Source organism: Calliopsis andreniformis, unplaced genomic scaffold (genome assembly GCF_051401765.1).
Source record: "Calliopsis andreniformis isolate RMS-2024a unplaced genomic scaffold, iyCalAndr_principal scaffold0022, whole genome shotgun sequence".
NCBI lineage: Eukaryota > Metazoa > Arthropoda > Insecta > Hymenoptera > Andrenidae > Calliopsis > Calliopsis andreniformis.
This window is the reverse complement of record NW_027480432.1, coordinates 965,961-993,263: the sequence shown is the minus strand read 5'-3', so window position 1 is coordinate 993,263 and position 27,303 is coordinate 965,961. Positions and strand designations below refer to the sequence as shown.

Sequence of the window (27,303 nt, the reverse complement as noted above, 5' to 3'; positions counted from 1 at the left end):
GAAGCTTTAACGACGGAAATATAACGACGGAAATACTAAAATTCCAAAAAAAGTAAGCTTCAAAATTGTGGGAGAATATAGAGATGGGTGATGTGACAGCAAGAGACCTACGTCCAGAAGACTGGTATCCCGCGCTATTGAAGTTATGTACCATAGACATGATCGCAGAATCCTGAAGAGAGGGGAGCTGAACATAGATACAAGCAGAGATGTGGCAGAACTGCACGAATGTCGAATGGACCGTTCGTGAGGATCCTGGAGCGAGCTCCAGCCGTTATCAGGATAGCCAGGTTGCTGTTGTTGCTTTGTGGTTCATCGCTGACGTAGTCGTTACTCTCCCCGCGACGGCAGCCTCATGCATCTCTTGCAGAATCCATTGAATCGCATCAGCGCATCTACATGGACGTGCACGTGATGTAACGTGAAAGACCAGGGAGTTCCACGTGCTGAATATTAAGAGATACTGAACGTTAACATCTAGGTACAAGAAAGAAGTGCATATCTCTGGATCTACTAGAACTTTGGAAAGGAAAAAGAAAGAGAAGGTGGTGTATGGAATTTGTTCCTCCTCTTCTTTTCAAGCATCCCAAGAGAGCAATTGAAATCTCAGAACATCACACCAGGAGTAGACGAGGATTTTGAATTACACTCAGCGAGGGAAACGCAAGTTTCGAGATCCAGAAAGCCCTGGCAGCCCTCAGCTCCACGCAGCACTTTCGTGTGCACGAGTAACGCGAGGGTTCCTCCGGGTTCGTGCAGGTGAGATTATCTAAATTTAAATCGCACCGCGCCAGACCAGTGGAAGAGCATTGTTCGTGGCTGTTGCGGCTCGAGAGGACGCGCCGCCAGTTTTTCGAGGGCTCGTGGGACGCGAAGAAAAGAGGGGAAAACGAGGAGGGAGAAAGAGGAGAGGTCGAAGACGAGCTGGACTAACGCAAGGCACCCACACGTTCGCTGAGGATACACGAGGGTCGCACACACGACGCGCACAAAAGGGCCCCCACGATGCAGGTGCAGCCCTACGGATCGGTGCATTCATCGGGGTTTTGCGACCCTCCATCTACCGTCGTCAAAAGGCGCGCGACGCTGGCTGCGATTGGCCGAAAACGGATGACACCTTAAGCTGCCGGAATGACGAGTTCTGCAGACCTTTTCAGCGCATCGTCTTTTTGCAAGATCAGACAAAAATTGTACACCTAGTAGGCAGAAGCTTTGATGCTAGGTCTTGCTAATACGCAGAATAATAATCAAAACTGTCTGTATTAGACATGCTTATACTACTTAACAGAGAAATGCATCGCTGAACGTGTTTCAGGGATCAGCTATAAAATGACACGTGCAGGGCATGCACTGCACGATGCACCCACTCAAATTCCAGCGAAATATCAGCCTGGAATAAGGCGCACGTGGGAGTCGCGAACAGATAAACGGCATTGCGATTCAGGTGCAGCTGCAAATTAGAGGCGTCCTTCTCTCGATAAAGTGCTATTTGCTGAACGTTCGCGATTGATTGTAAATGGCATCGTCACTGTAACTTTCTTGTTTGATACGACGGTCAGACGACATATGCCAACGTGTCGTGTACATTACGTACATACATGTAGAGGAGAGCCTACTCACTGTCTTAAAAGTGGATAATCGAGAACGAACAGGGAGCAAGAAGACAAGGAGGAAAGGATCTTTACGATGCAACAGACGCTTATGTCAGTAATAACACGAATCGACCGCTATTATCTGCATAATCATGATAACTGCATAATGACCGCATCAGTGTAAGACTGTTGGTACTACCACGAAAACTGTTAAGAATGGTTTCTATGATTAATGTCTGGGAGAATTGTCGCTCTTATTGAATATAATAGTGTGTAAGAGTGGATGCATAATGAGGACGCAATTGTACTGATAAAAGAACGCTATACAACCTGTAAGTGCTTATTTGCTCCTAGTTAATTATACGAAAACGATGGTGAAATTTTCTCAAGAAACCTCTGGAGAATTTTTCCTAGAACAATTCTGTGACGCACCTTGAATATTTGTCAAGAATACATGTACAAAGTGGAAGAGAAGGAGCAGCTCACAAGCGGCTTCCAATCCTTCTTAGAATCTTCGACTTCGCGTGTCCATCACTCTGAGCCATTTATCGTTTGCATTTTGCTTTTGCTTTTTTATTTTCATTTAACAACTGGGATTCGTGTCCAACAGTAGAGTTCTCAATTTGTTATGCCAGTCCTTTTGCTGACTGGTAGCTAAACGGACTTGTTATGCCGCGAGTGTAACGAATGCATGCGATGCACCTTTAAATCTTCGTAACACGAATATTAACGTTGAATTGTTCAAACGTCGCCACATGCGAACGATTCGCAAGCCTCCCTAGAAAAGGGGGTTAATACCCCCACGTCACGAAACACCTGACCGAAATAATTGGAAATTCCTATTGCCGATTTGGCGCATCGCGATGCTCCAAATATACTCGCTGCAGTTAATCGTGTTAATATCCCTGGTGGTACCGTTGATCCGACTGACTCGGATGCATTTCACGAATCAAGGATTGCAGGCAATATGAACTCACTTGGATCACCTGCATAATTCCAGGAGGCCTCGATCCACACAAGCACGATTCCCGACTTCTCCTCGGAAAGGGCTGAGAGGGGCAATTGTAACGATTCGAAAGCCCGATGGCCCGCGGTGCGCGATACCTGTTGCTTCTCGAACGGCGAGGAAGGCTGACCCGGAGCAGCAGCAGCAGCAGCAGCAGCAGCAGCAGCAGCAGCAGCAGCGGGACAGAAAAAGCTTGGGCGCGAGTGAAAATGCAAAAGCAGAGATCTGGATGTGGCGTTCGGCCGTAAAAAGCCGAGACACACGGCGCGGTCGATCGGTCTGTCCGACAAAGCGGGACAAAAGGACGAAGGAGGAGCCGTGATATCCTGGCGCCAGTCGCGGCCCGTGCTTCGGTCGGGACAAACAAAACGAATCGGTGGAGCCGGAGGGGAGTTGCAGCGGTCGACGCAGCGGTCGACGCAGCGGTCGACGCAGCGGTCGATGCAGCGGGAATATGGGCCAGGCCGACCGACGAATTCGTGAAAAGGATGTGTCGAGTCAACGAGCTGCGTCGAATCGAGGACGACGGCGAAGGTTGCGTTCCCTTGACGTGAACTCGTTTCCACCGAACGAAGAGTGAATAACGAGGGCGATATATGGGAAACTGAAAGGCAGAAGGGGTATCAGGAGGATGGGGCACCGAGATGAAGAATGATTGGAGCACATGCCGCAGTTATAATTGAAAATGCGATCTACTCGATGAAAAGAACCGAACGAACTGAGTATAGACTAAAAGATGAATGAGATAAGATACTTTCTGATAAGGTTTCTTAAGGAATGCATCTTTTTCGATGCTGATAGTGTATCTGGACGAAAGGTACTAGGACAGTGATTAACTGGAATGACGTGGTGCCAATTAGACCCACGTTACACCGGTGACTCGATCGTTATTGGAGCACGCTGTACACCGAGCGTTCCTCGCATGCACCGCATTTCGCGATAACAATCTAATTGGTATTTACGGCTGCCCTAGTGCATCTAGGTATTTTTAGGCCGGCGCTAAGTCAGCGGCCACAGTGAAGTGCACTTGAAGCAACCGTACCAACGACCCCGAGAAAATATATCGACGCGGAAGAACCAAACAAATCGATATGAAAGAATGCAGATGAGTGCAGCTCACATCTGAGATATTCGCGATGCATTCAATAAAGGATTAATTCCTGGAGGAATAATCAAAACATAGGAATTCCAAAACTTTCAATTTCGAGATTGCTCGCTTAAACAACACAGTACATTGTAAGAGATAAAAGCAGTGAATATATCCCATCGTTTGCTTCACGGTGGAAAATCATTTTACATAATTCGCGGTCGATTAATTTGATTAGCCGAGTGATAAGTCGTCGACCGCTGGATGTATGCACGGCACGCCACTCAATAAGCTCAAATTATCGATAATTAAAGCGCGATCGTGGAAGCGGGCAGCCACTGTGCCGCGGCTAGCAGTCGTTTATGCAAATTCCTCGCCTGCATCAACGTGATTCTTTAAACCCGTTCCGTGAGAAACGTGTCTCGCTTTCAAAAAGTGGCCCGACAGTATCTGCCTCTGACGATCGAGAAAACTTTCGAACGACGTCGCTAATTAATCCACGGCTCCTTCTTTTTCCTTCTTCCGGTCTAACTGTTAGTTCGTGGTCAATAAAAAACCGGACTGAGCGTCCCATCGCGAAGCGATTTTGTCTGTCACGAAACAGGACATGGCTCTGCACGCGAACGATTTTCGATGGATGGTCCTCCTCTGAAAATGAACGCCACTCAGAAGCAAAATTCCTTTTCGGCGGTAACATCAATTACTTGGCGGATCAGAGAGAGTTTTAAGTCTGAGAGAGAAGTTTCTGAAAAAAGGCTACGAATAGCCACATTTGTTTAAGCTGCATGGAGCACTTTCATCAAACTTTTTCCAGTAATCGTCTCTCGTCCACGTGGAGCGATCGAGACGGATCTGAGGTCGTCGAGGAGGACACGGAATTTTCGCTGGAATCGACGGCCTCCGTTCCAGGAAGATTTACTGTTCTTTATATTTAGCGGACAAGGCGGCCTTTTATTGAGATGTCATCGGTTAACGCAAAACGAGAGAGTAATGCGATTGGTCTCCGGCTCGGTGTGGTCCTGGCCCAGCAAAAAGTTGCCCCGGACCAACGAGTCACTGCAACTGTTATAAATAAGCCCTTCGGTATAGGCTCGATACGGCCACCCTACCGCCGCTACTGACAACAGGTATGTAAACGCCGTAAGGGACGGCGAAAGGGACGCGGCTCTGCTACTTTTGAATTAATTATTTGATGCTCTCCCCATATGAATAATTCAACGTTTGCTGAGATGAATCTTGACCGACGCGCCTTTATACGCGCCTTTATACGCGTACACGCAAGGGGGTAGGAAGCGGAAAATGGGATTGCCTTTTGATTTATCGAGCCCCCCGGCGAGGAAAGCTTTCATGTGCTTGGGATTTTCTCAGCTGAGAGCTTACTCCCTGGGAAAGTGCAAATTTCATTAACTTTTTTCTCAAGTTTGCAAATTTCTGAAGGTACTCCAGTTTTGGTTACAGAGGCTCTTCCAGGCGAATCAGCTTGCGTAAAATAAAAGTGACCTGTCAGGCTGGGTAATCGATGTGTTACATGACTCAGTTCCTGTGACGACCCGAGCGTGTCGGTGGAACATTAATTATTATTGCGATAGTCGAAGGGTAGTCTTTTTTCGCCAAGACTGTAATAAACCAACCACGCCTTCTATCCTATTACTCATTCAATCGTGAACTCTGACCGTGCCCTAAACAACTTGAGCCGACTAATAAAATCCCTTCCCTCACCTGAAATCAAGCCACATCAGAGGTTAAAGTAGAGGAAGAGCAATTAAGGGCCAGCAGTCTTTATTCGACTCTGAAATCGGTTCGTCGAAGCAGCTCCAACCAGGCTGGCGTGAATTCAATCCACTTGTTATCGCGAAACACACGTTTCAGGGTACTTCGGCAAGTATCTGAACAAGTACAACGGCTCGTACATACCTCCAGGCTGGCGTGAGTGGGGTGGGCTTATAATGAATTCACGGTACTACAACTACAGCGTCAACATGAACGGGAAGAAGATAAAGCACGGTTTCGAGTACAGCAAGGACTATTACCCGGACCTGATAGCGAACGACAGCGTGGCTTTTCTGCGCCAGAGCAAACACAATTTCGCCCGGAAGCCGGTGATGCTCGTCGCGAGTTTCCCGGCCCCCCACGGGCCCGAGGACTCCGCACCCCAGTTCTCCCACCTCTTCTTCAACGTCACCACTCACCAGTAAGTACGAAAGTTTGTCATTTGCGTTTGCCTTCGTTACTTTCGACTCGGATCTGGGTCAGTTCGTTAGCCTCTGGATCAGGAGTTTGTTTGCGCGTTAATTGCGTTTACCCTCTGTTTCAACGAACCCCCCCCACCCCGCTTAGATAGCTGCCTCCTGCTTTTCCCAGATTGAGTTTCTTTCGGCAGCTGGATAGTTTTTCAAACACTATTTTGCATTTTCTACTCTTTCTCGGTACAAAGTTTCTTTAGAATATTTGCAACAATCGCTTCGTCATTTTCATTCGCGTTGACGTGCATGGCAACGCGCAACGGTATCGCGCGCGTCAGTGTCGCGGACTTGACAACGCTTCCTGACGGCAAGACTCGTTTCTCCGAACCGACAAACGCGTATACGAGCCTATCATCCGGCGTCGAAGTTCTGTGAACGAGAATACGCAAGGTGGTTTACAACGAGCGCGCGACTGGTCGGCTGGCGAACGATTTAACAACGTGTAAGCGAAAAGACGAAGTCGGAGGCAGGTGACGAGAGGCACTCTAGACTAGACAACCGGATAGATAACTGCATCCACAGGGTGTCATCGTCGTGTGATGGAGTGCCCTAGACGCGGGGCGTGCTGTGCGCGATGAAAAGCACTAAAAAACGTGCACCCCACTTGGACTAGTCTCGTCTCACCCCTCTGGACAACGCCCGTCATTGTGCCACCGTGATGCAGGTATTATGTTCACCTGTCTCTGTTCCACGACGGAAAAACATCTTTCATTCTTCCCCCGCGAGCGGAACGACGCGTTCCCTCTGCCTCCATTCGCCTCTGTTTCGCTGGACGTGTACCTGCTGCAAGTACGATTCAGAGGGCCGTGGAGGAGAGGAGCGCGTGACGTTTCGCGAGGGATCTTTTGTAAAGGGGGACTACAGATTGCCTCATTGTACGAGGGAATATTTTTGTTGGAGACGGTGTGCCATGATAAGCGCCCGATCGATTTTAAAGCGATCCTTCTTCCATTTCCGAGTACTCTGTTGCGTCTGCAAGCGCCACGAGTGGGTACCGTTTTTCCATTCATCGATTTTTCGAAACGCTTTCCTCTCTGCCATATCTCGGCGCAGATTCTTGTACGGGTTTGATCCTCCGATGATACTATTACGCGAACGAAGAATATACTCAGCCGCTGAAGCATCACTCTTGCTAGGTCTTCCTTCCGTTTTTTTTCCTTTTCTTATATAGGTCGTTGCTGCACTTAGCTGTCCCTTCTCCGAGAGGAAAAGACTGCTTCGATTCTTTCTGCGAGAGGCAGGAATGATTCATTACCGAGTTATTTGGAACGATTCAATTGGGCCAAAGTCCCCCCAATATGGGCCATCGTCCAATTAGCCGTTTGTCATTCTACTGTACATTGCAGGGCAATTGGAAAACGTTCGAGTACTAGAATGGTTATAGCTGTTCGCAATTTATTCGAATTAAAGGGAAAGTCGTAAATTCGCAGTCTTCGCATGCATGCAGAATTCCTATCGAAGAATATGCTTTCTTGAATAGAAGTGAACATAAATCTCTGTTACTGTGTAGAACGTAGATTACTGATTAAATGGTTTTCAATTGATTGTATATCAAAAAGCAATTGCGGTCCAAAGAGAGCAACCTCGCGAATAGGCGAATAACATACCCAACTTTGTACACCAGCCATTTAGTAGGATTACAATCAAGAAGCATAAATTTGTGCTTGGCACAGGTTCTACTCCCGGCAATGCCATTCTACGCGAAATAACACGTTGCTGAGCTACCGAAGAATTCAGAAACTTTACGTTCTGAATTTTCTTGCTTTCGCATGCAGCATAGAGAATAAATTCTACATATTTCTTGGGTCGAAGAAGCCTTTTCAAATACTTCTACATCGGAGAGCAATTGGAAACTAAAAATGACAAAATTTCAAGAATAAACTGTCTGGGCCAAACTGAAAACCAGTAAATTGGGAACCCTGGCACAGATTCTGCTCCCATCACCATTCTGTGTAAACTAAGGCATCTCTAAGCCAAACTAAGATCGACCACTTTCGAGGCGAGTTCTCCTTGTGCTTAAAGTTCGCGCGAAATCGATCCCCACACGACGCAGTAAATTCTAATTAAACACGATCCATAACGCGTGCTGGCATCGCAAAGTCACGAGCATAGACATCGTTTAATTCCATAACCGGCGGTTTTAATTCTACGCTCGTGCATCAGCCTGTTCTCTTGTCGCGTCGTTCAAAAGTTAATCGAGAGAAATTAATGCGCGACGCGGCACGACGCGCGCAATTACGAGCTTTCACGGTGCTTTTACCACGGGCTCAGGCACATTCTACCCTTAAGCAGCTATTTGATCGGCTTGCCAGCAAATTAATATTCTTTTCGCGAGAGAATTAAAACGACACACCGGCGCGAAATCAGTTTTACGACTCTCTGGTAATTTCCCTGATTGCTCTCTCCTCTTCTCGCCTCGCGGCTACTCGTGAATCTTCCAAATCAGATGCCTCCTCGCTGAAGTCGACTTGTCTGAATAAAAGCTAATTTGCTTCTTTGAGACACTTTGCTCGAGCCGAGCGTATCAACTAGTGGTTCGTCTTACCCGCACTCCGCTAAGCTGATCGCGATTAGCACAGTCAGTCTTCTCTAATCTGAATCGCGTTAATGGCCTCCTTCCAATCAAGAGCCGCAGTTATCGCGATCAACGAACCCGCTTATATTTTGACAGTGCTCTTTCACCATGACTAATCCGCAGGCGACGCCTCGGGAGTGGAGTTTATCAGAGATTTGGCTTGCATTAAGCGCGTATACGACACTCAGCCGCGGGCTGTGTTTTAATTCCAGCGAAACACGTCTCTGTTTAATATCGCCCCCTACTGCTGCAGATAATCGGAGAATTTATCGCTGGGAGTAATTAGCTGGAGAAATTTATGAAAGGATGGCCACGATGATTGCATTCCTCGGAGGCAAGGAGGAAAAAATCGAGCTGAAGTACTGTGCCGCGGTTTCTCAGGCATTTTTCAGGAAAAGCGCGATCGTGATCGATCGCTTGGTGCCTATTCATGCATCACGTCGACTTCCAGCGTTAGATCTGCGTAGATCTCGCGATAACAGGTACCAGCAGTACCAGTGGAATTGATTAACGAGGCGTGGGTAAACACGAGGCGACAGAACGCGCGTGTATCGAGGGGTTCGATCGAGACTAAAGACACGCGTCGTGGTGAACGCGATCGAGAAGGAACGGAAAACGGAAGAGTTGAAACGGCAGAGATGGATCGTTTTGATACCGGATCATTAATACTTGGAGTGGTACTTGAGGACAAGTACGAGTGATTCGATGCACGTGTATTCGCCTGGCTTTAATAATGGATCTTTTATGGTTCAATGCACGCATCTCGTTACGTAAAAACTTCTCCTTCGAAAAGACTGATACTGGTGTCGTAGTAAAAAAATAAAAAAGGAACTCGAGGTTGTCTCCGACAGAGTCTATTACCCCAACCAGATCTTATATTTTCCTTCGTTTTACATGGCCTCCTTTCCTACTTGGGGATGCTTGACGAGCACTCCAGATACCTCAAATATCGATTACCCCCGGTACACGATATCCTTACATCCGTCTGCTGCAAGCACTCGCAAAATTGTCTCACGTTTTGGCGAGAGAAAAATGTGACGTGAAATATTGAGAGGTCTATTGATAGACGTCGATGTACCAGACAAGCGTTTTACTATCCCTGAGGAGAATTAACGCATGTCGCATAGAAAACAAAATAGCAGATGGTCAGGAGACCGATGAGCAAGATCTCGAGGGGATGCACGTGGAGATAGGCGAGAGAGTGAGATGCAGCAGGAGACGGAAGACGCGGGGGCGCGTGTCTGGGTGCAAATATAATCGTGGAGTGTCTCGCGGGAGAGTTAAGTGGCCGTGGCGAGCTGGTGTACGGAGAATAGGTCGCAATTAAGGAGTCCAGACGAAATACGGTGGGTACAGGAGCGGTAGGCGAGGGGAGTATTCTTCGTTCGGGGGCCACCGTCAGATTGTGCGCTTTATTTTGAATTTGCATAAAGCAACCAGCCGCTTTGCGGCCGCCAGCCGAGGCGGACGAAAAGGCTATCCGGTGAAATTAACGCGAACCGTGTTCCTCTTTAAGATCCCCTCGCTGCCTCTCTGCCGCTCTCATTTAGCAGCTCGCACATTTTGGCCCGTGCTCGTTCCTGCTTCCTTTCCTTTCGACGAATTACGCTTGTTATTCGGAAACGATTTCTTTAGACTCTCTGCATTTCCTCACTGTTCACTATTTATTTCGTGCGGGTCTACTTCCTTCTTTGATGCAAGAATAGTCTCTAAAAGACGGATAGTTAAGCAATGAATGCCCGATGGCCTCGTTTTTGAGAAAATTGATGACCTTTATGAGTGATAGAAGCGAGGATCCTTGGGAGTAATAACACTGCACGCGAAATGCTCGTTTTCAGCCAGCATTACATCTTAATTCTGCTTCTCAGAATTCGTCCATGTTTGAACAAGTCGCGGGGCTTAATTGAACAGCCGCCTTTTGCAATGAGACGATATTGCGCAAAAGTTAACTACTGCAAGCCTGATCTAGAAGTGGGACCGTGAATTGGAATTGAAAATACTTGAATCTTCAACAACTGCTAAACTCTATTCACCAAGAAACCACTCTCAACATTTTACGTTCCAATTTTCTCCAAATTCGACCTCAGAAGTTCATCCCAAACTTCACCTTCAATTTCAGTCTTCTATGAAGCTTCCAAACGATAGGACCGATAAACCAGTTTTCGTACGAAGGTCCGCCAATAAGAGAAAGGTATCCACGTCCGAGGCAAGCGTTCCTGAAGGACGTGGTGGAAGGTGAAGGGCCAATTACCCATAATTTCGTGTTTCGCGTAATTGGTGGAGAGCTAGATGTAAAGAGAGAAGAGAAAGGAGAGAGGATACGGTGTGTCTGAAGGATCCACCACGTTCCACCCGTTTCTCGTTGCATCGAACTCTTGCGTCTCGCTAGACTCTCGAGATTAATTCAATTTCGCCTAGTCGACTCGGATTCCAGCCATGGAACTATGCGTGTACACCTGAATCATAGTTACCCGAGCTACTGTACCACATAATCGGCTAACCAGGATTCTCGGGCGAGAGGAGACTTGGCTTCGAGTTGGCAATTAGTCGCTAATGGGCGGAGATTGTTCGACGAATCGACTTAATCACCATCTGTCGCTTAGAAAAAGTATTTTCTTGTAAGGAGTGGCCTGTGCAAATGAAACCACCTTCTGAAGAGGAGAGATATCAATTCCAGCGAAAATAATCTTAGAAATAGTAAAGTTACTTAGGTTTCACTTTCGTCAATAGAGAAAGTAAACGCAACGCCCAGGTCTCCAGCGCTACAAGTCTTAAGTTTCCATTTCTGTTTCAGTACTCCAGCGTATGATTACGCCCCTAATCCAGACAAGCAATGGATTCTCCAAGTGACTCAAAAGATGCAGCCGATTCACAAGCAATTTACGGACCTTTTAATGACCAAGAGACTCCAAACGCTGCAGAGCGTGGATGACGCGGTGGATAGGGTAAGTGATTCATGTTTACCACTCCTCCTGGCGATACTTATTAATTGAAGCTTCTGCCACGAATGTGTCGAGAAAATAACCAAATGCTAGTTCCTTGAAAAGATGATCTATCTACTTTTACCAGCCCATTCTTCTTGACAGATCTACAAAGAATTGAAGGACCTGGGGGAACTGGACAACACGTATATAATATACACATCTGATCACGGCTACCATTTGGGGCAGTTTGGTTTAATTAAAGGAAAAAGTTTTCCATTTGAATTCGACGTGAGGGTGCCATTCCTCATCAGAGGACCTGGAATCGAGCCCGGCACTATGTAAGCCAGTATATTATTATTTTCATTCTGAGTAGGACAAATCGTACTCTGATTTCTCAGATTCAGCGTACCAGGAAGCACTCGTTACATCGTCAGGGACGTAGGGAAAATAAACGAAAGATGATGGGACATTTAAGTGTTATGAATCACATCGGATATATAGTCACCTTTCACAGAAGTTACAATATAGTCAAACTGATTTAGTAGTCTATGAGTTAAATACTAGTGAGTCAGAAAAATCAGATAAACTCGTAGGGCAGGGAATATATGTGTACTCTTATATACCCCGAATGGATGGTCCAATATCGGATTACAATAAAGCATCTATATGACGTTCCAGCGTAGACGACATAGTTTTGAACATCGACTTGGCGCCGACGTTCCTAGACATAGCTGGCGTCGAGACGCCACCACAGATGGACGGTCGTTCTTTCAAGAAACTTTTTCAAAAGTGAGTGTAATCCTTTGCCAATTTTTCCCCGTATTTACGTCGCAAGTTAAACACCAGATTTGCAAGGATCATCAGAACAATTCGAAACAGAGGATTTTTACCTTTCGATCTTCATAATGAAAAAAACTACGGTGTTACAGTAAGCATGGTAGAAGATCAAAGTTCAAGTGGCCAGACACGTTCCTCATAGAATCCTCTGGCCGACGAGAGACTCCAGAATCGATCGCGGAATCGAAAGCAAGGGAAGCTAGAAAGCAGAATGCTACTCTCGCTAAGCAGCATGCGAACGCAACACCTGAAGAAGAAGACGATAATGCAGCTGATGCCGACACCGAACATGAGACAGAGCATAGGTTTCTAGAAAACGACACTGGCAGCGATCAGGATATCTCAGAGGACGAGGATTTCGAAGATTCTATCATCGACGATTCAAGTAATTCTTTTTTTACATTATTCTTTTCTCAAGTAGAGTACTCAGGTGGTGTGGTGTGAACCTTATACTGTATTATTTCCATTTCAAAGCTTATTTCTTGCGCCATCATTAGTTCGACTGTTTCGTAACTAAGGTGGAGTGCGAATAATAAATTTGAAGGTAAATGGGTAAGGAAATAATGATCTCACTGCATCAACTAAGGGTTACACAGAAAATCCGTGGGCTTCACTGCACACTTTATCTACCCATAACTTCGTTTCCACGTTCAGAATGCCGTAACACTGCACGCTGGTTTGGTGCTGACCTTTTCACGGCAATAAACCCACTCTTCGCTTGGAGACTAGTAATCTCATGGTACGATCCAATCGTTCAATGAGCAAATTACTTAAGTACAGATTCGCGGAGTCGACGACAGGAATAAGTGGACGTATCAATTCTGGGAACTGAAACGGGTCGAAGAATCGTAATATCTCCAGACGATGTAGTACCTATTTAATTACCGTAATCGTGGATAATTAAGTTATCCAGAGGATGGATTATTTTTTCAATTGTGATCAATGCATTGTCATAGACGATCCGTTTCTCGCAGTTTTTTCATGGAATCTCGAGGCACAGGGTCTAAATTAGCGCGATACAAAAGAAGGAGCGAGTAGTCGCAGCACGTCAAGGGATTCAGGAGTATAATTGAAGTCCATGGTTAGCTTAAATGAATTCCTATTCAGCTGGTCTGGATTATCGCGGTAAAAGGGGCTCGAATCCAGGGTCGAGCATAAATCTCTCAGGGGATTTCGGCCAGGATTTACGCAACGATCGTTGCTAATCCCATTTTATTGGTTCGTGCCTCCCTTTGTAGAACCTCCGCGTCACTTTCGTTTCGTTTCGACAGGCAGCTCATAAACGACGTCGTTCGACGGGTCGAAAGTTAATATTTCCAGCGAAATTTGACACATGAAAGGTCAGGTATGAGCAGTCCTGAAATGAGGGACCGTTTTCAGATTCTGATCCGCATCTGGACAACAGAGTGTATCCCGTGCACTCGACGTTCTCCTCGAAGCACGAGCGATTGGCTGTAGAGTGCTCGAGACCAGAAGCACAGACGAATTGTGTGCTAGGACAGAAATGGCGGTGCGAAAGGGATGGGCATCGATGGAGAAGACACAAGTGCAAGTACGCCGCACCTCCACCGAGGATGTCGAAGAAATGCGCCTGCTTTACGCCTAACGGAGTGGTCTACACTAGGCTAGAGTCTAACGATTATGATAGCCATCGATATGGGTTTGGCAGGGACAGGAAACCAACTGATGTGTATAGTGATGTGGCTAGATACTTCGCCAGACGAGGTACATAGTTCTTAAGTAGTATAGATAAATAATAGAGGCGACAGTGGTGTTAGATGTATATTCAGGAGTAAAAGAAATTTATGTATATGATTGTGATGATTATCATTGAGGACTTTTGTCAGGCAAACGAGATTTGTCGAAAGAAACTGGAGATGTCCATCAAGATATCGATGTAGATCAGGATATCTGTAACGATGGCGACCGAGACCGACGTGCCATCGATGAGGAAGATGATGAAGACTTTTTCCAGGAATTGAACAGCCTCGCACAGGATGTTAGGAGGGAATACATTAATCTAGTTTATAGGTAAAAAGAGTTAATGAGCTTTCTTCTGGTAAATAGTTGATATTTTATTAGTGAATATATCTCTAGGCCAAAGTCTGACAACCACACTTTTAATAATAATGAGCTCGAATTCGACGACTTGGATAAATCTGAGTATTCGATAACAGACTTCGATCCTTCTCTGGATCAGCTCGTTAAGGGTCGACTGAATATCCAAGATATAGTTAAGAGGCACAGAAGGATACGGAGAAGCACCACGAAGAAAGATACCGTGGAGCATGTTACCAAAATCATGGAGAGTATAGAGGAGGAACTGGATGACTTGAAGGTATTTATTGTCAAAATGAACTATGTCTAATTTTGTCTAAATTTATTACTATCATCTTCAGGAAACTCAAGCTCGTCAGTCAGAGACACGAAGGACATTACCGCCAAAGTGTTCAGTCCTTCCTCAAGGAGGAGTAAATTGTTCAGAGACAGTGTATCAGGATCCGAATGAATGGCGCATTTCGAGACGCGAAATTGAGCAACAGATACGAGAAATGAGGATGCAATTGGAAACACTAAAGGAAATACGTCGTCACTTAATGATAAAGAGACCACATATCATCGCTGATGCTGAAGAAGCATCAGGAGATGGAAAAGAGCCCCACAAATCCCATCATCATACCCCTAAGAACCATGTGAACCGCCATCACAAAAAACACGAGCATACGACTACTGCCAACCCTACTGTTACCACAGTTCGCACCACCGTGAAGGCGAACGAAGTCACTGAAGACAGAACCACCTTGACAGAGACTACAGAGAAGGTCAGATTTAATGTTACACTCACAGAAAATACTGAGAGCGATACGGTGACAACGACAGAATCAACAGTAACTACGGTGTCAATGACGACAAAGCCGAAAAAGATTCCTCGTCGTCAGAAAGTGAAGGAGACGCCCAGTAATCGTACAGAACTGGAAGATGACAAGCCCCAAAGACGTAGGAAGGTCCACCATCATCGTAAGAATAACACTTTGCTCACAAATAGTGTTCACGACGAGGTACCAGTAGTTAATGTCAGTGAGTCCGAAACGACAGCGACTACACAAAGCACGACATTGGGTCAGAAGCATCATTACCATCAGACAACCTACACGACTGTCCCTACTACCACGATGAAGGAAACTACTGTTCAGAATGAGACTTTGAATAGTATTGGGACTACCAATGATTTCACCAAGGAAACTACAATGTTCACTGACGCACAAACCGTGGTATCGATAGGATCAGAGTCTCCTAGTTTTGGAGAATCAACAGAGACCCAAAGAACAACTCCTACGTTCACTAAAACGACAGAAGGTCGATTCAGGACAGGGTCATCGCCTAGCACTGTGGGTACGACACCCATAACGACCCCAGTTACAGTTACCCCAACAAAGAAGTTCCCCAAGGTGCAGAAAAATAGGACAACAGGAAATCTTGGGCCCTCTAGGATAGATGTTACCATCCTAGAGTCCCCTGATAGAAGAAATAGACAAGGTTGATGATTGTTCAATATAATATTATAAATCCTTCTTCAATATGAGCTCTAAATAAATGTGTTTGTGTGTGTGTGTGTGTGTTTTTTTATAGAAGTAATAGATATAGCAAGCAATCGGCGACTACCACCAATGCTGAACAGCCCCTTGGAAGCTCGCCACAAGTGCTACTGTGAACCTGATTCGTATTCCAAGAAGGACGAGAAAGAAATTGCCAGAGAGGAGAGGAGAAGACTGAAGGAAGAGCGCTTAAAAAAGAAGGAGAGGAAATTGAGGAAAAAAGCCAAACTCGAGAAGGAATGTTTGACTGAAAAAATGAACTGCTTCGAGCACGACAATGATCATTGGCGCACTGCCCCTTTATGGAATGCAGGACCATTCTGTTTCTGTATGAATGCTAATAATAACACATATTCCTGTATTCGTACCATTAATGCGACTCATAATTTCCTTTACTGCGAGTTTACTACCGGTTTGGTCACTTATTATAATTTAAGAATCGGTAAGTGTATCATCTGCATCCTGAAATTGTGTTTCTTGGAACCAGCTGATCTTTATCTTGTTCCTTTTTATTCAGATCCATTCGAACAATGGAACAGAGTGTCTTCCTTGACACCCACTGAGAGATCCTACCTACACGATCAATTGGAACATTTGAAAGGATGTAAGGGTACCAGAGATTGTACTGTGGGAAGTGCTAAAGAAGCTTTTCCACCATTACCACCGCAACAACATCAGAGATTGATATCGAAAAGAAAATATGCTAACACATTTGGTAGGTCTGATTGTTGGCAAACAAAAGATTAAGCATCTTATTTGTGTCGTTTGTTTCATGTTATTCATTTTCATAGAGGATATGTTTGTACCGTCTGCTTTGCAAATCATTCGTGAAAGTGAGCTTGGTAGTCCACCTAATAAGAGACGAAAAAAGTTGCAAAAGTAAGTAACCATCGAACATCTAACATTCCATACATCGCATTAACGATCAATGAGCTTTTAGATAAGAGTTGATCGATGCGTTTTTATTATATGTGTTTCTTGTTAAATAGCGTTTGGAACAGACGCAGCAGAAGTTGGCAAAGTAGTTGGCGGCAACACCAAGACACGGCGAATTTCCGGCGGCACAAACATCAGTACTGATTTGGGTGATTTTGTTTCCCTTTGAATATATTGCCGACGAAAGACTCGCAACGCCATTGCCTTAGATGTATATTAATTTTGCGGATTATGCATTTAACGATGTAATTTATTTAGTGATATTTAATTGAAGTACGGAAACGTGATATTTAATCGATGTCGGCTTTGATTCCATTAGAACGTTCACAGTCGGAGTATTGTGGATATTTTTATTGCTATATTTCATCGGAGGAAACAATTCTTGTGAGAGAAAAATTTCACGTGTATTATACACGTTTCGTTGAAAAATGAAAAGAAGGCGAAACGATCTAAACGACGATTCTTTTTTTTACTTAATAGCAGATATTTTTTATAATAATTTATTTACCCTCGTCACGTTAAGTCTTTATACGAGATGCGAGTAACTTGTACGGACACTTGCCTAATGATATTTAGAGCAATTTTGAGACCTCGATTATCATGGAGTTAGTAACGATACTTACAATCATTAGAGCCAATTTCTATTGAAATCTTTAACTCTGACCATAGGAACAAAATGAAAATAAAAATTCCAGCCACTGTGTAAAGATATGCAATGCTAAGACTGTATATATTTCAATGAAACTAAGAGAATTTGAAGCGCTATTCATTCTGCGCAATCTCCTGTTTTACTAGAAGCATTACAGGATTTTTTGTGATTGCTACATCTAACAGTCCCCATTATAAAAAATAGAATGCTGATGGATTCGTATGAAACTTCAAATTGGAAAGAAATTATGTAAGTGATTCATTACACATAAAAGAATATCAGACAATATCTTTCCTGATATGAAATATATATTATTTTACAAACAAAACATAATTGTTTCCATTAGCATTTTATTTTTCTATAAATACATGTCTGTGTTATGTATTAGGTTCTCAGTTAGTATTCTGAGAGTATCTTCAAGATTTTCAAAATAAAACAATGTATTTAAAACATGCGAAATAAATAAATAAATACTGCCCAAATGATGGCTAATACTCCATTTGTTTTAATGCTAAAAAAAGATATGAAAATAAATGACATTGAAAAATATTGTAAACACAAATTATTAATACTTTTTATACTTTAAAAACATAAAAAATATGAACATTTTAGTCTCTACATATTATAAATACTGCATGAAATTTTTTTAATTTAACACAATTTAAAAAAATTAAAAGTCAATGGCAACATCAATATCTTCGTTGTCATCAAAAATGTTTTTTGTCTCTTTTGTTTCACCTGTACTTTTATCATAAACACTTGTACTACTGTCATTATTAATTTGTATGTTATCATAATTTTGTTCCATCACAGTATCATCATTTTTTATGTCAATATCAGAATAAGCAACCTGAAGTTCAGTTTCATGACAAGAGTTGAGATTAGAGTAATCGCTTTGGGTACATGCATATTCTGTGTTATCAATATGTGGATCATTTTTCTCAAAATTAAGATACATATCATTGGAAATTTCAAAAGTATTGAATTGGTTTTCTTCAGATGGACCCAAACATTGTGACCATTCATTTTCATTTACATTTAATTTAGATTGTTGTTCAGTAGAACTACTACTATAATTACAAGAATCTATATCATCCATCTCAAAAGATGCATTCCCTTCATTTTCATATGCTTTCATAGCATTTAATTTTTGCACATAAATACGACAATCTTTCCCAGTCCCTTGGAAAAAAACCTAAAAATTTCAATTCTCTACTACTAATCCACTAGAAATATTTGACAATTAATAACAAACTTACCCGCCTATAAGACTGCTTTACGTTGCATATTTTACATTGCCATTTTTTTGCTTTCTTGACGATATGGACCTGAAACCACACAACAAAAAATGCATTAAAAGGTGTTTTTTAATCATGATTTTAATAAATAATATGCCTGACAATTACCTGATACATTTTGCATTGAAAGCAACGTAAAATATTCAGTTCTTGCGACATAATAATAACTTTGTCAGACTTTTTATGAAAGAAAAATATCACGCAACGTTAGAACTTTCTTCCAGAACTATTTCAAACTTACGAAGCAGGGTGGCCAACGTAGTGCATTAGAATTTGGCGGGAATCTAAAGTCGATTCGATAATCGAAAGAATTTCGGTACTTCCGGTCGGTTGAAAAGTTCGGATTTATGACGCGCGTGTATAATTTTATTAATCGTAGTGAAATAGTTTATCCTGAACATCTTTGCATGCGTGAAACATAAAAAGGTAGGATTTGACATAGTTATTTAACATAAATGTGAAGAAAATATTCAAAATAACAAATGCTTTGTACAATTGGCATCCTGATAGTACAAATAGGTAGACGCTTTAGCTTGGTTTTAATATTTAATTCATTACTTTATAATGATATTTATTAGAGAAATATTCATAACATGCAATAAATTATACAAATACATTTACTTAAAATCAATTTGACAATTGGGCAGAGCTTCAGTGAGTTTCTTTTGAATGGAGTCTTTATCCCTGATGTATACCAATCCTTGTAATTTTAATTTCTTCAAATTCCTATAAAATAAGTGTTTGTTATCTCTAAAATTATTAATTGTTTAATATTTGTTCATATATAACTACATACTTTAACACAGTTAAATTTAATAAACCTTCATCATCAATACTTTTGCAATTTATGAGCTCCAAATTAGTTAAGGAATCCTGGAGAATTGATAGTAATGGCATTGCTTTATTAGTAACATATCTACAATTTTCAAGCTTTATTTCTTTTATGTATTTGCATCCCTCTAAGACAACAGGTTAAATATTCAATTATGATCATATTAAACTTCACTATGTAAACTACTGTTTTTATATCACCAACCAAAATGTGGGAAACCTTCATGGCTTATACCAGCATCATTAGCTTCAACTGATTCAATGCGATAACCATTTCCTTTAGATGGCAATGTATTGTAATCTGCTACTAGCTCAGGAAAACCTTTCCATTTAACGAATGCCCCATTTCTCAAAAGCCATTCAGCACAAGCTAAATCAGGACCAACTTCTCTTATACGATCTTTATCAACACTTAAAAAAGGAATCTTTCTGTATTCAAAATTTCTTTTTATTTCATATATAAAAGACATGCAAATTCTTTACTACAGTACCTATTAAAAATTACAGTAAGCCAGTAGAAAAGAGATCTATTTTGATGTCTTATATTTTCAGAAATAGCAAGTTGTAATCGGTTTAAACTCCTTACATGGACAGTGCACATTATAACACTGAAAAAAAAGTAGTTATTTTATTGTTTAGATTATCATGTTACTTTTCTAAGTAGTCAACATATGTTTACGGTACTCCCTTAATTTTTTATTATTGTGCATCAACTTTTATTTGTACCTTAAAAAACTTGGGTTATGTAAATTCTTGAGATTGTAAATGTTTCAATAGATGATGCAAAAGATTTCTCAATGGGTAACAAGCTATTTTTATACAAAATTTATTAATTGTTCCTTAAAAATATCTTAGTTTCAAGCTCTTTTTTATATATGATGTAATGTATAGTATAACAGGGGAGCATACAAATATAAATAATTTTTTAATCTTTTTATTTGCGACGTTTATTAAAATAATTTTATTAAAATCACTATCACAGATGGGATGGAAATACTGATGTTTTGATGAAAAGAAGCCGAATGCAGCGACGAACGCAATTTCTGTTGACGATTGTATTCTACGTTATTCGTAGTCTCTGGATTTCATAACTGTATGTGCCGCCGGTTTGAAGAGTCAAAACAAACCTGTGTGATTTCGCACAACAGTGATTACATTTAAGCAGAATATATACTAAATAGCAGCGATATGAGTCGAAGGAAAAGGGCAAAGGTTTGTTTTGTTGTGTTTTTGTATCTAGGCTTAATGTTGCTTGGTATCAAAAGTATTTTTAAAACCAATGTTTTTGTTGTAAATATTTCAAATGTAATGATTACTAATATTTCTTGTAAGTTGATGTAAACATTTATTTTTTTATGTTCCGAGGTGTAGCATTAATAAACACAAAATTCTTGTACGTAGTATAATTCGTACGAGCTTATAGAAAATATTTTTCTACTGTAAATAAGTGAAGTAGGTTATGTTTTGATTGTAAGTATTATTTATTGTTTAGGTTGATATGCTAGTAATCATAAGTTTGATGTGTTTTTGTATAAATTAAACACTGTGCGTATCAGTTCATACAAATACGTTTAGTACAACTTTTAATTCATAAATGTCTGTTGAAATTTGTAACCTATAAGGCAAAGTAGATTTGTGTACCTTCAATAAAGGTTTTCTTGTGGGACTGTAAACAAAAATATTTGTATACAGGTGGAATATAGAGAGATGGAAGAGAAGTATAATCAGTTAGAAGATGAAAATGCTTCAGACACATCAGAGAAATCTAAAACTGGACTTGTTACACCAGAGAAGAAGGTTACACCAGAAGTGAAAAAGGAATCCGATACTGCTTTGCCTCAGTCTACTCCTGCATCTACAGCACCTAAAATAGAAGTGAAAGAAGAAGATGATCAAGATAGCGATCATGAAGATCCACATGGTAAAGATACTTTTAAAAAAATATTTTGTTTTCTAAAACAAGTATTTATAATTTTTTTTTTATTACAGTCAAAGAGTTACTTAATGGGTTGGAAGGGGCAGCATTTCAAAGTCGTCTTCCATTCGATAAACTTACTTCTACGGAAGCAGCTTGTTTTCCAGATGTTTCCGGTGGACCACCGCAAACTCAGAAAGTGTTTCTTCACATTAGGAACAGACTGGTATGTTAGTTAATATTAAATAATTCATTGGCTGATCTGATCTTTATTTGTAATTTTATTTTAGTTGCAACTGTGGCTTGAAAATCCCAAGCAACAATTAATAGTTGAAAATGCTTTACCAGCTATAGAACCACCTTACAATAGTGACAGTGTGTTAGCTCGTAGGATTCATGCATTTTTAGAAAGACATGGTTTCATTAACTTTGGTGTATTTAAGCGTCTTAAGGTATAGTATATTTTATAATTAGTTCCTGTTTCTTCCACAATATTGTACAGTATATAAAATACAATATCTGTCTTTTTATTTTAGCCACTACCTACTAAGAAGGTAGGTAAAGTAATTGTAATTGGAGCAGGAATTGCAGGATTAGCTGCAGCTCAACAAATGCAGCAATTTGGATTGGAAGTAATTGTGCTTGAAGCAAGGGTAATTATTAATTTGAACCCTGATCTATATTTATATCACATTTATTCTTTTTACTACATGCCATATTTTACAGGATCGTGTCGGTGGTCGCATTGCAACGTTTCGTAAGTCTTCATACATAGCGGATCTTGGTGCAATGGTAGTTACAGGTTTAGGCGGAAATCCTGTAACAACACTTAGCAAACAAATTAATATGGAGCTACACAAAATTCGACAAAAGTGCCCTTTATATGAAAGCGATGGTCAAACGGTTAGTATCGTGTTCTTTGGAGTAGTAGTCAGGTACTTAAAGTGGTTGTTTAACATTGTTAATAGGTCCCGAAAGATAAGGATGAAATGGTGGAAAGAGAATTCAATAGGTTATTGGAAGCAACATCCTATCTTTCACATCAATTAGATTTTAATTACGTGGGTAACGCTGGGTCTGGAGGTCAAGGTACCACCACACGACCCGTTTCCTTGGGCCAGGCATTGGAATGGGTCATACGCTTACAAGAGCAAGGTGTTAAACAACGGCAGGTGGCTCATCTGCGTTCCGTGTTGTCCCTCCAAGGACGGCTTATCACTAATCAGCATAGAGTAAGTGTTACGATGACAATCTTACTGAATTTTAACGAAAGAATTTTATTATTCAGTTGTGTTACTTGTGTAACAGATGATAGCAATCATGGATCGCCTGGTGGAATTAAATAAGCAGTACAAAGAAATGACCGAAAGCAAATTACAGACGCGCGACATCACCCAAGAGTTCGTGCTACGTTCTAAACTACGCGACCTGCATAACGCTTGCAAGGTATGAATTACACTGTATACTCTATAACTTATACTCTGATTGATTCATTACATATTATTTACGTCGCATATGTCAGGAATGGGACCAATTGGCAGAACAACAAAAAGAAATTGAAGCAAAATTGCAGGAGTTGGAAGCTTCACCTCCAAGGTAATTTTATTTTAATATTTTTAATTAATTAACAAATTTTATTTATAGAACATATACTAACATTTACACCTTCTTTTTGTTTACAGTGACGTGTATCTATCTTCCAAAGATCGTCAAATATTGGACTGGCATTTTGCAAATCTGGAATTCGCTAACGCAACTTCGCTATCGAATCTGAGTCTGAAGCATTGGGATCAGGATGACGACTTCGAGTTTACTGGCAGTCACCTGACAGGTGAGTTGGTTAATGATCTGTTACGTAAACCGATAGTTTGCTTCGTTAGATTAATGCTTGTTCAGGTCGCAAAAGTGATTCGAACTCGGTTGAATCACAAGTTTAAATCGCTAACGATTATTGTGCGATGGTTCGCGTCAGTCATCGGAGCGCGTTTAATGCGCGAAAACATTCTAATTTTATACGGCGTGCGTGACTCGCGAAATATTCCCGCTACGCCGGTAACGCGTACACGGCATTATATCGACGTTCTCGAGAAATTGCTTAACCAGCCGGCAGATGGTATAGATAACGGGTGAATTATTCGTTGGTTGCATCTCCTTTACGGGCGTCGGATAGTCTAACGCGTTCTGTGCTCGTGCGGTTGACTTTATCAACCTTATTGAAAGTCGATAGCATAAGATTCCGTGTAGATAGTCGTTGGTATCCTCTTAACCGATCGGTTACCAGAGTTCTCATTATGTGAAATTATACTATGATCATAGCGTGTAGTTGGGCTCAGGCCTACTAATGCGTTAACAAAAACGAAGGCGACGGGAAATATGAGTGTAGATAATCAAGCGGTTTCGTATTTTACACTGCCGAACGGTGTTCTGTTCTCTGCGTTAACGGTGTGTCTTACTATCCCTCTAGTCGTTTACCCCAACTATTTACATTAAACAACTAAAGCTCGGGAATAATTGGCATTCCAAAGACCCAATGCTAGAGACACTGCATTTAAAACTGTTGGCTACTTCCGGGTGTAATCTTGACCATTTTCATCAGCAGCCATTGGATACATCGATATCCAACTGCTACTAAGTTCTACGCGTTTGTATTCCGGCATTTGCTTCCAGCAGGTGTTACATTACAGGATCCCTTTTTTAGTAAATGACTCTCATACCGGTAGAAATTTACATTTGCATTGATCAGAAAACACGCATAAAGTATTAGCTAACTTGTATCACGATTCGAAAAAGGGAAATTGTATTTAGGTGCATAAAACGCATTCACGTTCGCGGATTAACTGGAGAAACTGCAGCAGAAGCGGTCCAGCAGTCCACCACGAATCATTGTCTCTCGGTGAAGGAACGGTAAACGCAGCGTTAACGGGGGACACTCGAGCGGTACACACGGTTCAAGGTGGACATTGCTGGACGTTTTGTATCGGTCGACCGTAACCCAGCGGAATAACGCGCTCGCGTGTGTCGCTACCGCGAAGTGCACTCGACTGACAGTAAACGAACGAACCGGTCGAGTCGAGCTCGAGTTCCAATATTGCTCCGGCGTCGTTCTCGAGCGACGCAGTCGAGTGCACAGTGCACGAGAGTGGCCCAGCTCGAGCGAGCGAGCGAGCGAGCCAGCCTGCTCCTCTCGGCACACGTTGGAACAAGAGACACGCGAGATCCAGTCTGTTCTTACGCGCGGCCATGGTGGTCAGTTCGAAATTAAAGCAATGCCCACGGCCCATGACTGACGTGCATCGATGATCATGATGGTCCGCCCGCAGGTTCTTCCCGACGATTAATGAGATGTAAACAATTTAACGCTAAATTAAGCAGAACAATAGGCACTCCGGTAAATCGTCGGTCAAAAGAGTGGGCCCAAACGCTGGATCCACCGATGTAATCGGTTCTCCTCTCGGGCCCCAGACTCTTCGGGGTCCTCCTTTACGGACCATCGGTTCCTTCTCCGTTTCGAATAAATCCCGCTGCAGGGATAATAGCCGCTGACCGAGAAACGTTTAGCCTGAAATATTCTTTCAGATACTTTTCCACTTTGAATGTCGCCGACTTTAAACAGGGTGTCTGACGTATACAGGTTTAATCCACTGACTTTACACTCGATTCTCGTCATACCGAGTTTATTATGAATTCGTATAATTCTCTGTTTTCGAAGACTGAAATTTTTAGGTTTCAAGGAAGTCACCCCAGGCTCGAGCTTCATCTTCAGCATAAGAACGCTATCGTTTCCTCTTGATAGGATGTTTTCCTCTCAGTTGAGAGGCTTGACACGATCGTGTCTTGGTACTAAAATTCAGGAATGTACACGGACTCGTATTCATCGTTGTCACGACCTCCTCCTCCCGCTCGTTTCGGGATCGGTCGTATAATAGAGCGTTACCGAGCTTTGTTCGCGAGCGAGGACTGGGTGCGTCGTCGGTGTTTTTCGGTCGTTCGTTGTCAGTCTTTCCATTGGTAGAACGAAAACGTAGGCAGCTCGATATTATGCGTGTATATGTCCGCGCGTGTACATGTCGAGATGAGAGTTGGATACGTGGTCGAGAAGGGGACGGGGATGGGCCATTTACGACGTATCGAAGACTTCTATACCGTTCGTTGACTCCGATCGTCGCATTCCACGCCGTTCGTGTGTCGCTACCAAAATTATATTGTCGTAAAGTTTGACTTCACGCGTACCTCGTCCCGATCTCTGGCTCCCCTAACGACACCCTCACAGTGTGGTTTACACGACGCGGTTACATCCGTTCGCCTAGTCAATGAACGCCTCCATTCGATGCTTTCAGCGAAACTCTGTCTGAATTCCTTCATTTGTAGTAATTGGGAAACTATAGTGCAGCGTCAGGCCAACGCGACACTCCTTGAGCCCTCCATCGATCGACTATCTTCTTTATTCAATTTATTAACAAATGGAAATTTGAAGGTGTGAACATTTGTAAGCTTCTAAAGGAGAATATTTTTGAACAGAGATCAAGGGTAACAGTACCATTATACTCCTGAATACTTAGAGACAAAGGAATCCGGAATATCTAGCTTGGTATAATTGCCCCAGCCAAGATCGAAATCAGAATCGTGTTAAGGATCGCGTTCGCTTGGTAACCAGGCACGTTTCGTATTTCCTAATAACGTTTGACCGTTTGAAAATTTACGGAGGTGGAATATTGGGGAATATACAATCCCGGGTACGCCTTAATGAGCTTTCGCTTTCGATCTCCAATCGATTCTGGCGATGTTACCGAACTGGGACCTGGAAATAAACCGGGGAGAACGTTCTGGTCGCTCGGCTGATTTGGCGAAGTTCCTCTCTCTCCGCTGTTCTCTCTCGAAAAGTGTAAAATAGAACGTGTCGGGCGGTGTTTTTCGGAAGGGGTGGCAACGACGCGGCCTGGACGCGGCAGCGTTTCCTCGGCAGGACGAAAACGTAGGCAGCTTTAACATTAGTTGAGCCGAGGGCTGGATGAGGCAGAGGGGGGCCCGAGTGGTAATTTACGAGGTATCGAAGACCTTGTACACTCCTACCCGCCAACGAGCCGGCCTCGCCCCGCGGAATCCAGTCTTGGCCTTAACGCACCGATACCTTTCCCATGACCACTTTCGGCCTATCTGTGCACGCCGCGCGAGAGAAGCCTCTGTACACACGCAAACAGCCACGGGCACACGTACTGTCAGGGCTTTCTCGATGTTTGTGCCTTTACCATTTACAGTGTTCCTCGTGTCGGCGACGCGGTAGGGTACCTTGTCGATATAGTCTATCTGAGGCTTACGCTCCTCTGCCGGCCCGTGATCCCCGCGATTTCTCTTCTTAACGTCACCTATCCGCCCGTGAAGCGTCAACCGGCCGATTTCTTAGCGCCGGCCGTTCCTCTACCCTCGAACAAATGGCTCGCCGACACGCGTCTTCAGGATTGAGTCTTCCTGCCTCGACCCAACCTTGATACCCTTTCGTCTCGCCTTTTTTACGCTCCTCGAGTATTCTTCTCAATGGCGTGCAGATTTGTTCTTCTATGCGGCCATGGACTCTCTTTGGAAGACGAAAAGTAAGGTCGAACACGGAATACTGGAGAGGGTTTCTTTGAACATTCTTCGTGGTTCGTAAAAATCACTTTGCGTAGAAGTTTCCCTCATTGTCGAGACCAATGGGAGTCCCAGCTTAATCGAAGCTTTAATTAGGGCCAGTAGCTAGATGATAACGCGTCGAGATGATGTACGTGTCAGCATGAAATGTTCCGGTACGCGGTCGTCGCGTAATTAGGGCGTCTATGG

At 42.7% G+C, this 27,303-nt stretch overlaps 3 protein-coding genes across 7 annotated transcripts in view; 2 read left to right on the top strand and 1 right to left on the bottom strand.

Moving 5' to 3' along the window:
- The window catches only part of Sulf1 (Extracellular sulfatase Sulf1), a 51,956-nt gene extending 34,035 nt beyond the window's left edge, over positions 1-17,921 (top strand). For 2 of the 3 annotated variants that reach the window (XM_076391126.1, XM_076391127.1), the window contains exons 4-16: positions 5,555-5,876; positions 11,298-11,448; positions 11,590-11,765; positions 12,106-12,216; positions 12,357-12,649; positions 13,645-13,989; positions 14,112-14,295; positions 14,362-14,602; positions 14,664-15,801; positions 15,895-16,302; positions 16,378-16,575; positions 16,652-16,739; positions 16,850-17,921. In XM_076391126.1, coding sequence (XP_076247241.1) covers positions 5,555-5,876; positions 11,298-11,448; positions 11,590-11,765; positions 12,106-12,216; positions 12,357-12,649; positions 13,645-13,989; positions 14,112-14,295; positions 14,362-14,602; positions 14,664-15,801; positions 15,895-16,302; positions 16,378-16,575; positions 16,652-16,739; positions 16,850-16,940 — 3,746 coding nt within the window. In that variant the 3' untranslated portion in view covers positions 16,941-17,921. The remainder of the gene's footprint in view (positions 1-5,554; positions 5,877-11,297; positions 11,449-11,589; positions 11,766-12,105; positions 12,217-12,356; positions 12,650-13,644; positions 13,990-14,111; positions 14,296-14,361; positions 14,603-14,663; positions 15,802-15,894; positions 16,303-16,377; positions 16,576-16,651; positions 16,740-16,849) is intronic. The other variant, XM_076391128.1, reaches the window with a different exon arrangement.
- A 193-nt stretch (positions 17,922-18,114) lies between these two features.
- On the bottom strand, positions 18,115-20,441 carry LOC143187320 (ATP synthase subunit s, mitochondrial-like). Of its 2 annotated transcripts, XM_076391443.1 has the most exons (7): positions 20,301-20,441; positions 20,066-20,182; positions 19,780-19,985; positions 19,540-19,702; positions 19,365-19,469; positions 18,705-18,773; positions 18,558-18,640 (listed from the first exon to the last, which is right to left on the bottom strand). In XM_076391443.1, exons 2-6 carry the CDS (start codon positions 20,173-20,175, stop codon positions 18,722-18,724), a joined length of 636 nt encoding a protein of 211 aa, XP_076247558.1. In that variant the 5' UTR covers positions 20,176-20,182; positions 20,301-20,441; the 3' UTR covers positions 18,558-18,640; positions 18,705-18,721. The 2 variants fall into 2 exon arrangements, with proteins under 2 accessions (XP_076247557.1, XP_076247558.1); XM_076391442.1 differs by lacking the exons at positions 19,365-19,469; positions 19,540-19,702; positions 19,780-19,985; positions 20,066-20,182; positions 20,301-20,441 and adding an exon at positions 18,852-18,964 and having other exon boundaries at positions 18,115-18,640.
- Positions 20,442-20,473: 32 nt separating this feature from the next.
- Positions 20,474-27,303, top strand: part of Su(var)3-3 (lysine-specific histone demethylase Su(var)3-3) — a 79,617-nt gene continuing 72,787 nt past the window's right edge. For both annotated transcript variants that reach the window (XM_076391441.1, XM_076391440.1), the window contains exons 1-10: positions 20,474-20,786; positions 21,267-21,495; positions 21,564-21,715; positions 21,780-21,941; positions 22,026-22,142; positions 22,216-22,392; positions 22,458-22,721; positions 22,798-22,935; positions 23,012-23,085; positions 23,172-23,320. In XM_076391441.1, coding sequence (XP_076247556.1) covers positions 20,763-20,786; positions 21,267-21,495; positions 21,564-21,715; positions 21,780-21,941; positions 22,026-22,142; positions 22,216-22,392; positions 22,458-22,721; positions 22,798-22,935; positions 23,012-23,085; positions 23,172-23,320 — 1,486 coding nt within the window. In that variant the 5' untranslated portion in view covers positions 20,474-20,762. The remainder of the gene's footprint in view (positions 20,787-21,266; positions 21,496-21,563; positions 21,716-21,779; positions 21,942-22,025; positions 22,143-22,215; positions 22,393-22,457; positions 22,722-22,797; positions 22,936-23,011; positions 23,086-23,171; positions 23,321-27,303) is intronic.

Bases quoted from the DNA above. Each gene is read 5' to 3' on its own strand.
- LOC143187320 (XM_076391442.1), bottom strand. From the start codon at position 18,902: ATGTCGCAAGAACTGAATATTTTACGTTGCTTTCAATGCAAAATGTAT. The intron at 18,774-18,851 runs GTAATTGTCAGG...GTGTGGTTTCAG, and splicing joins TTCAATGCAAAATGTATCAG to GTCCATATCGTCAAGAAAGC. The intron at 18,641-18,704 runs GTAAGTTTGTTA...TGAAATTTTTAG, and splicing joins TAAAGCAGTCTTATAGGCGG to GTTTTTTTCCAAGGGACTGG.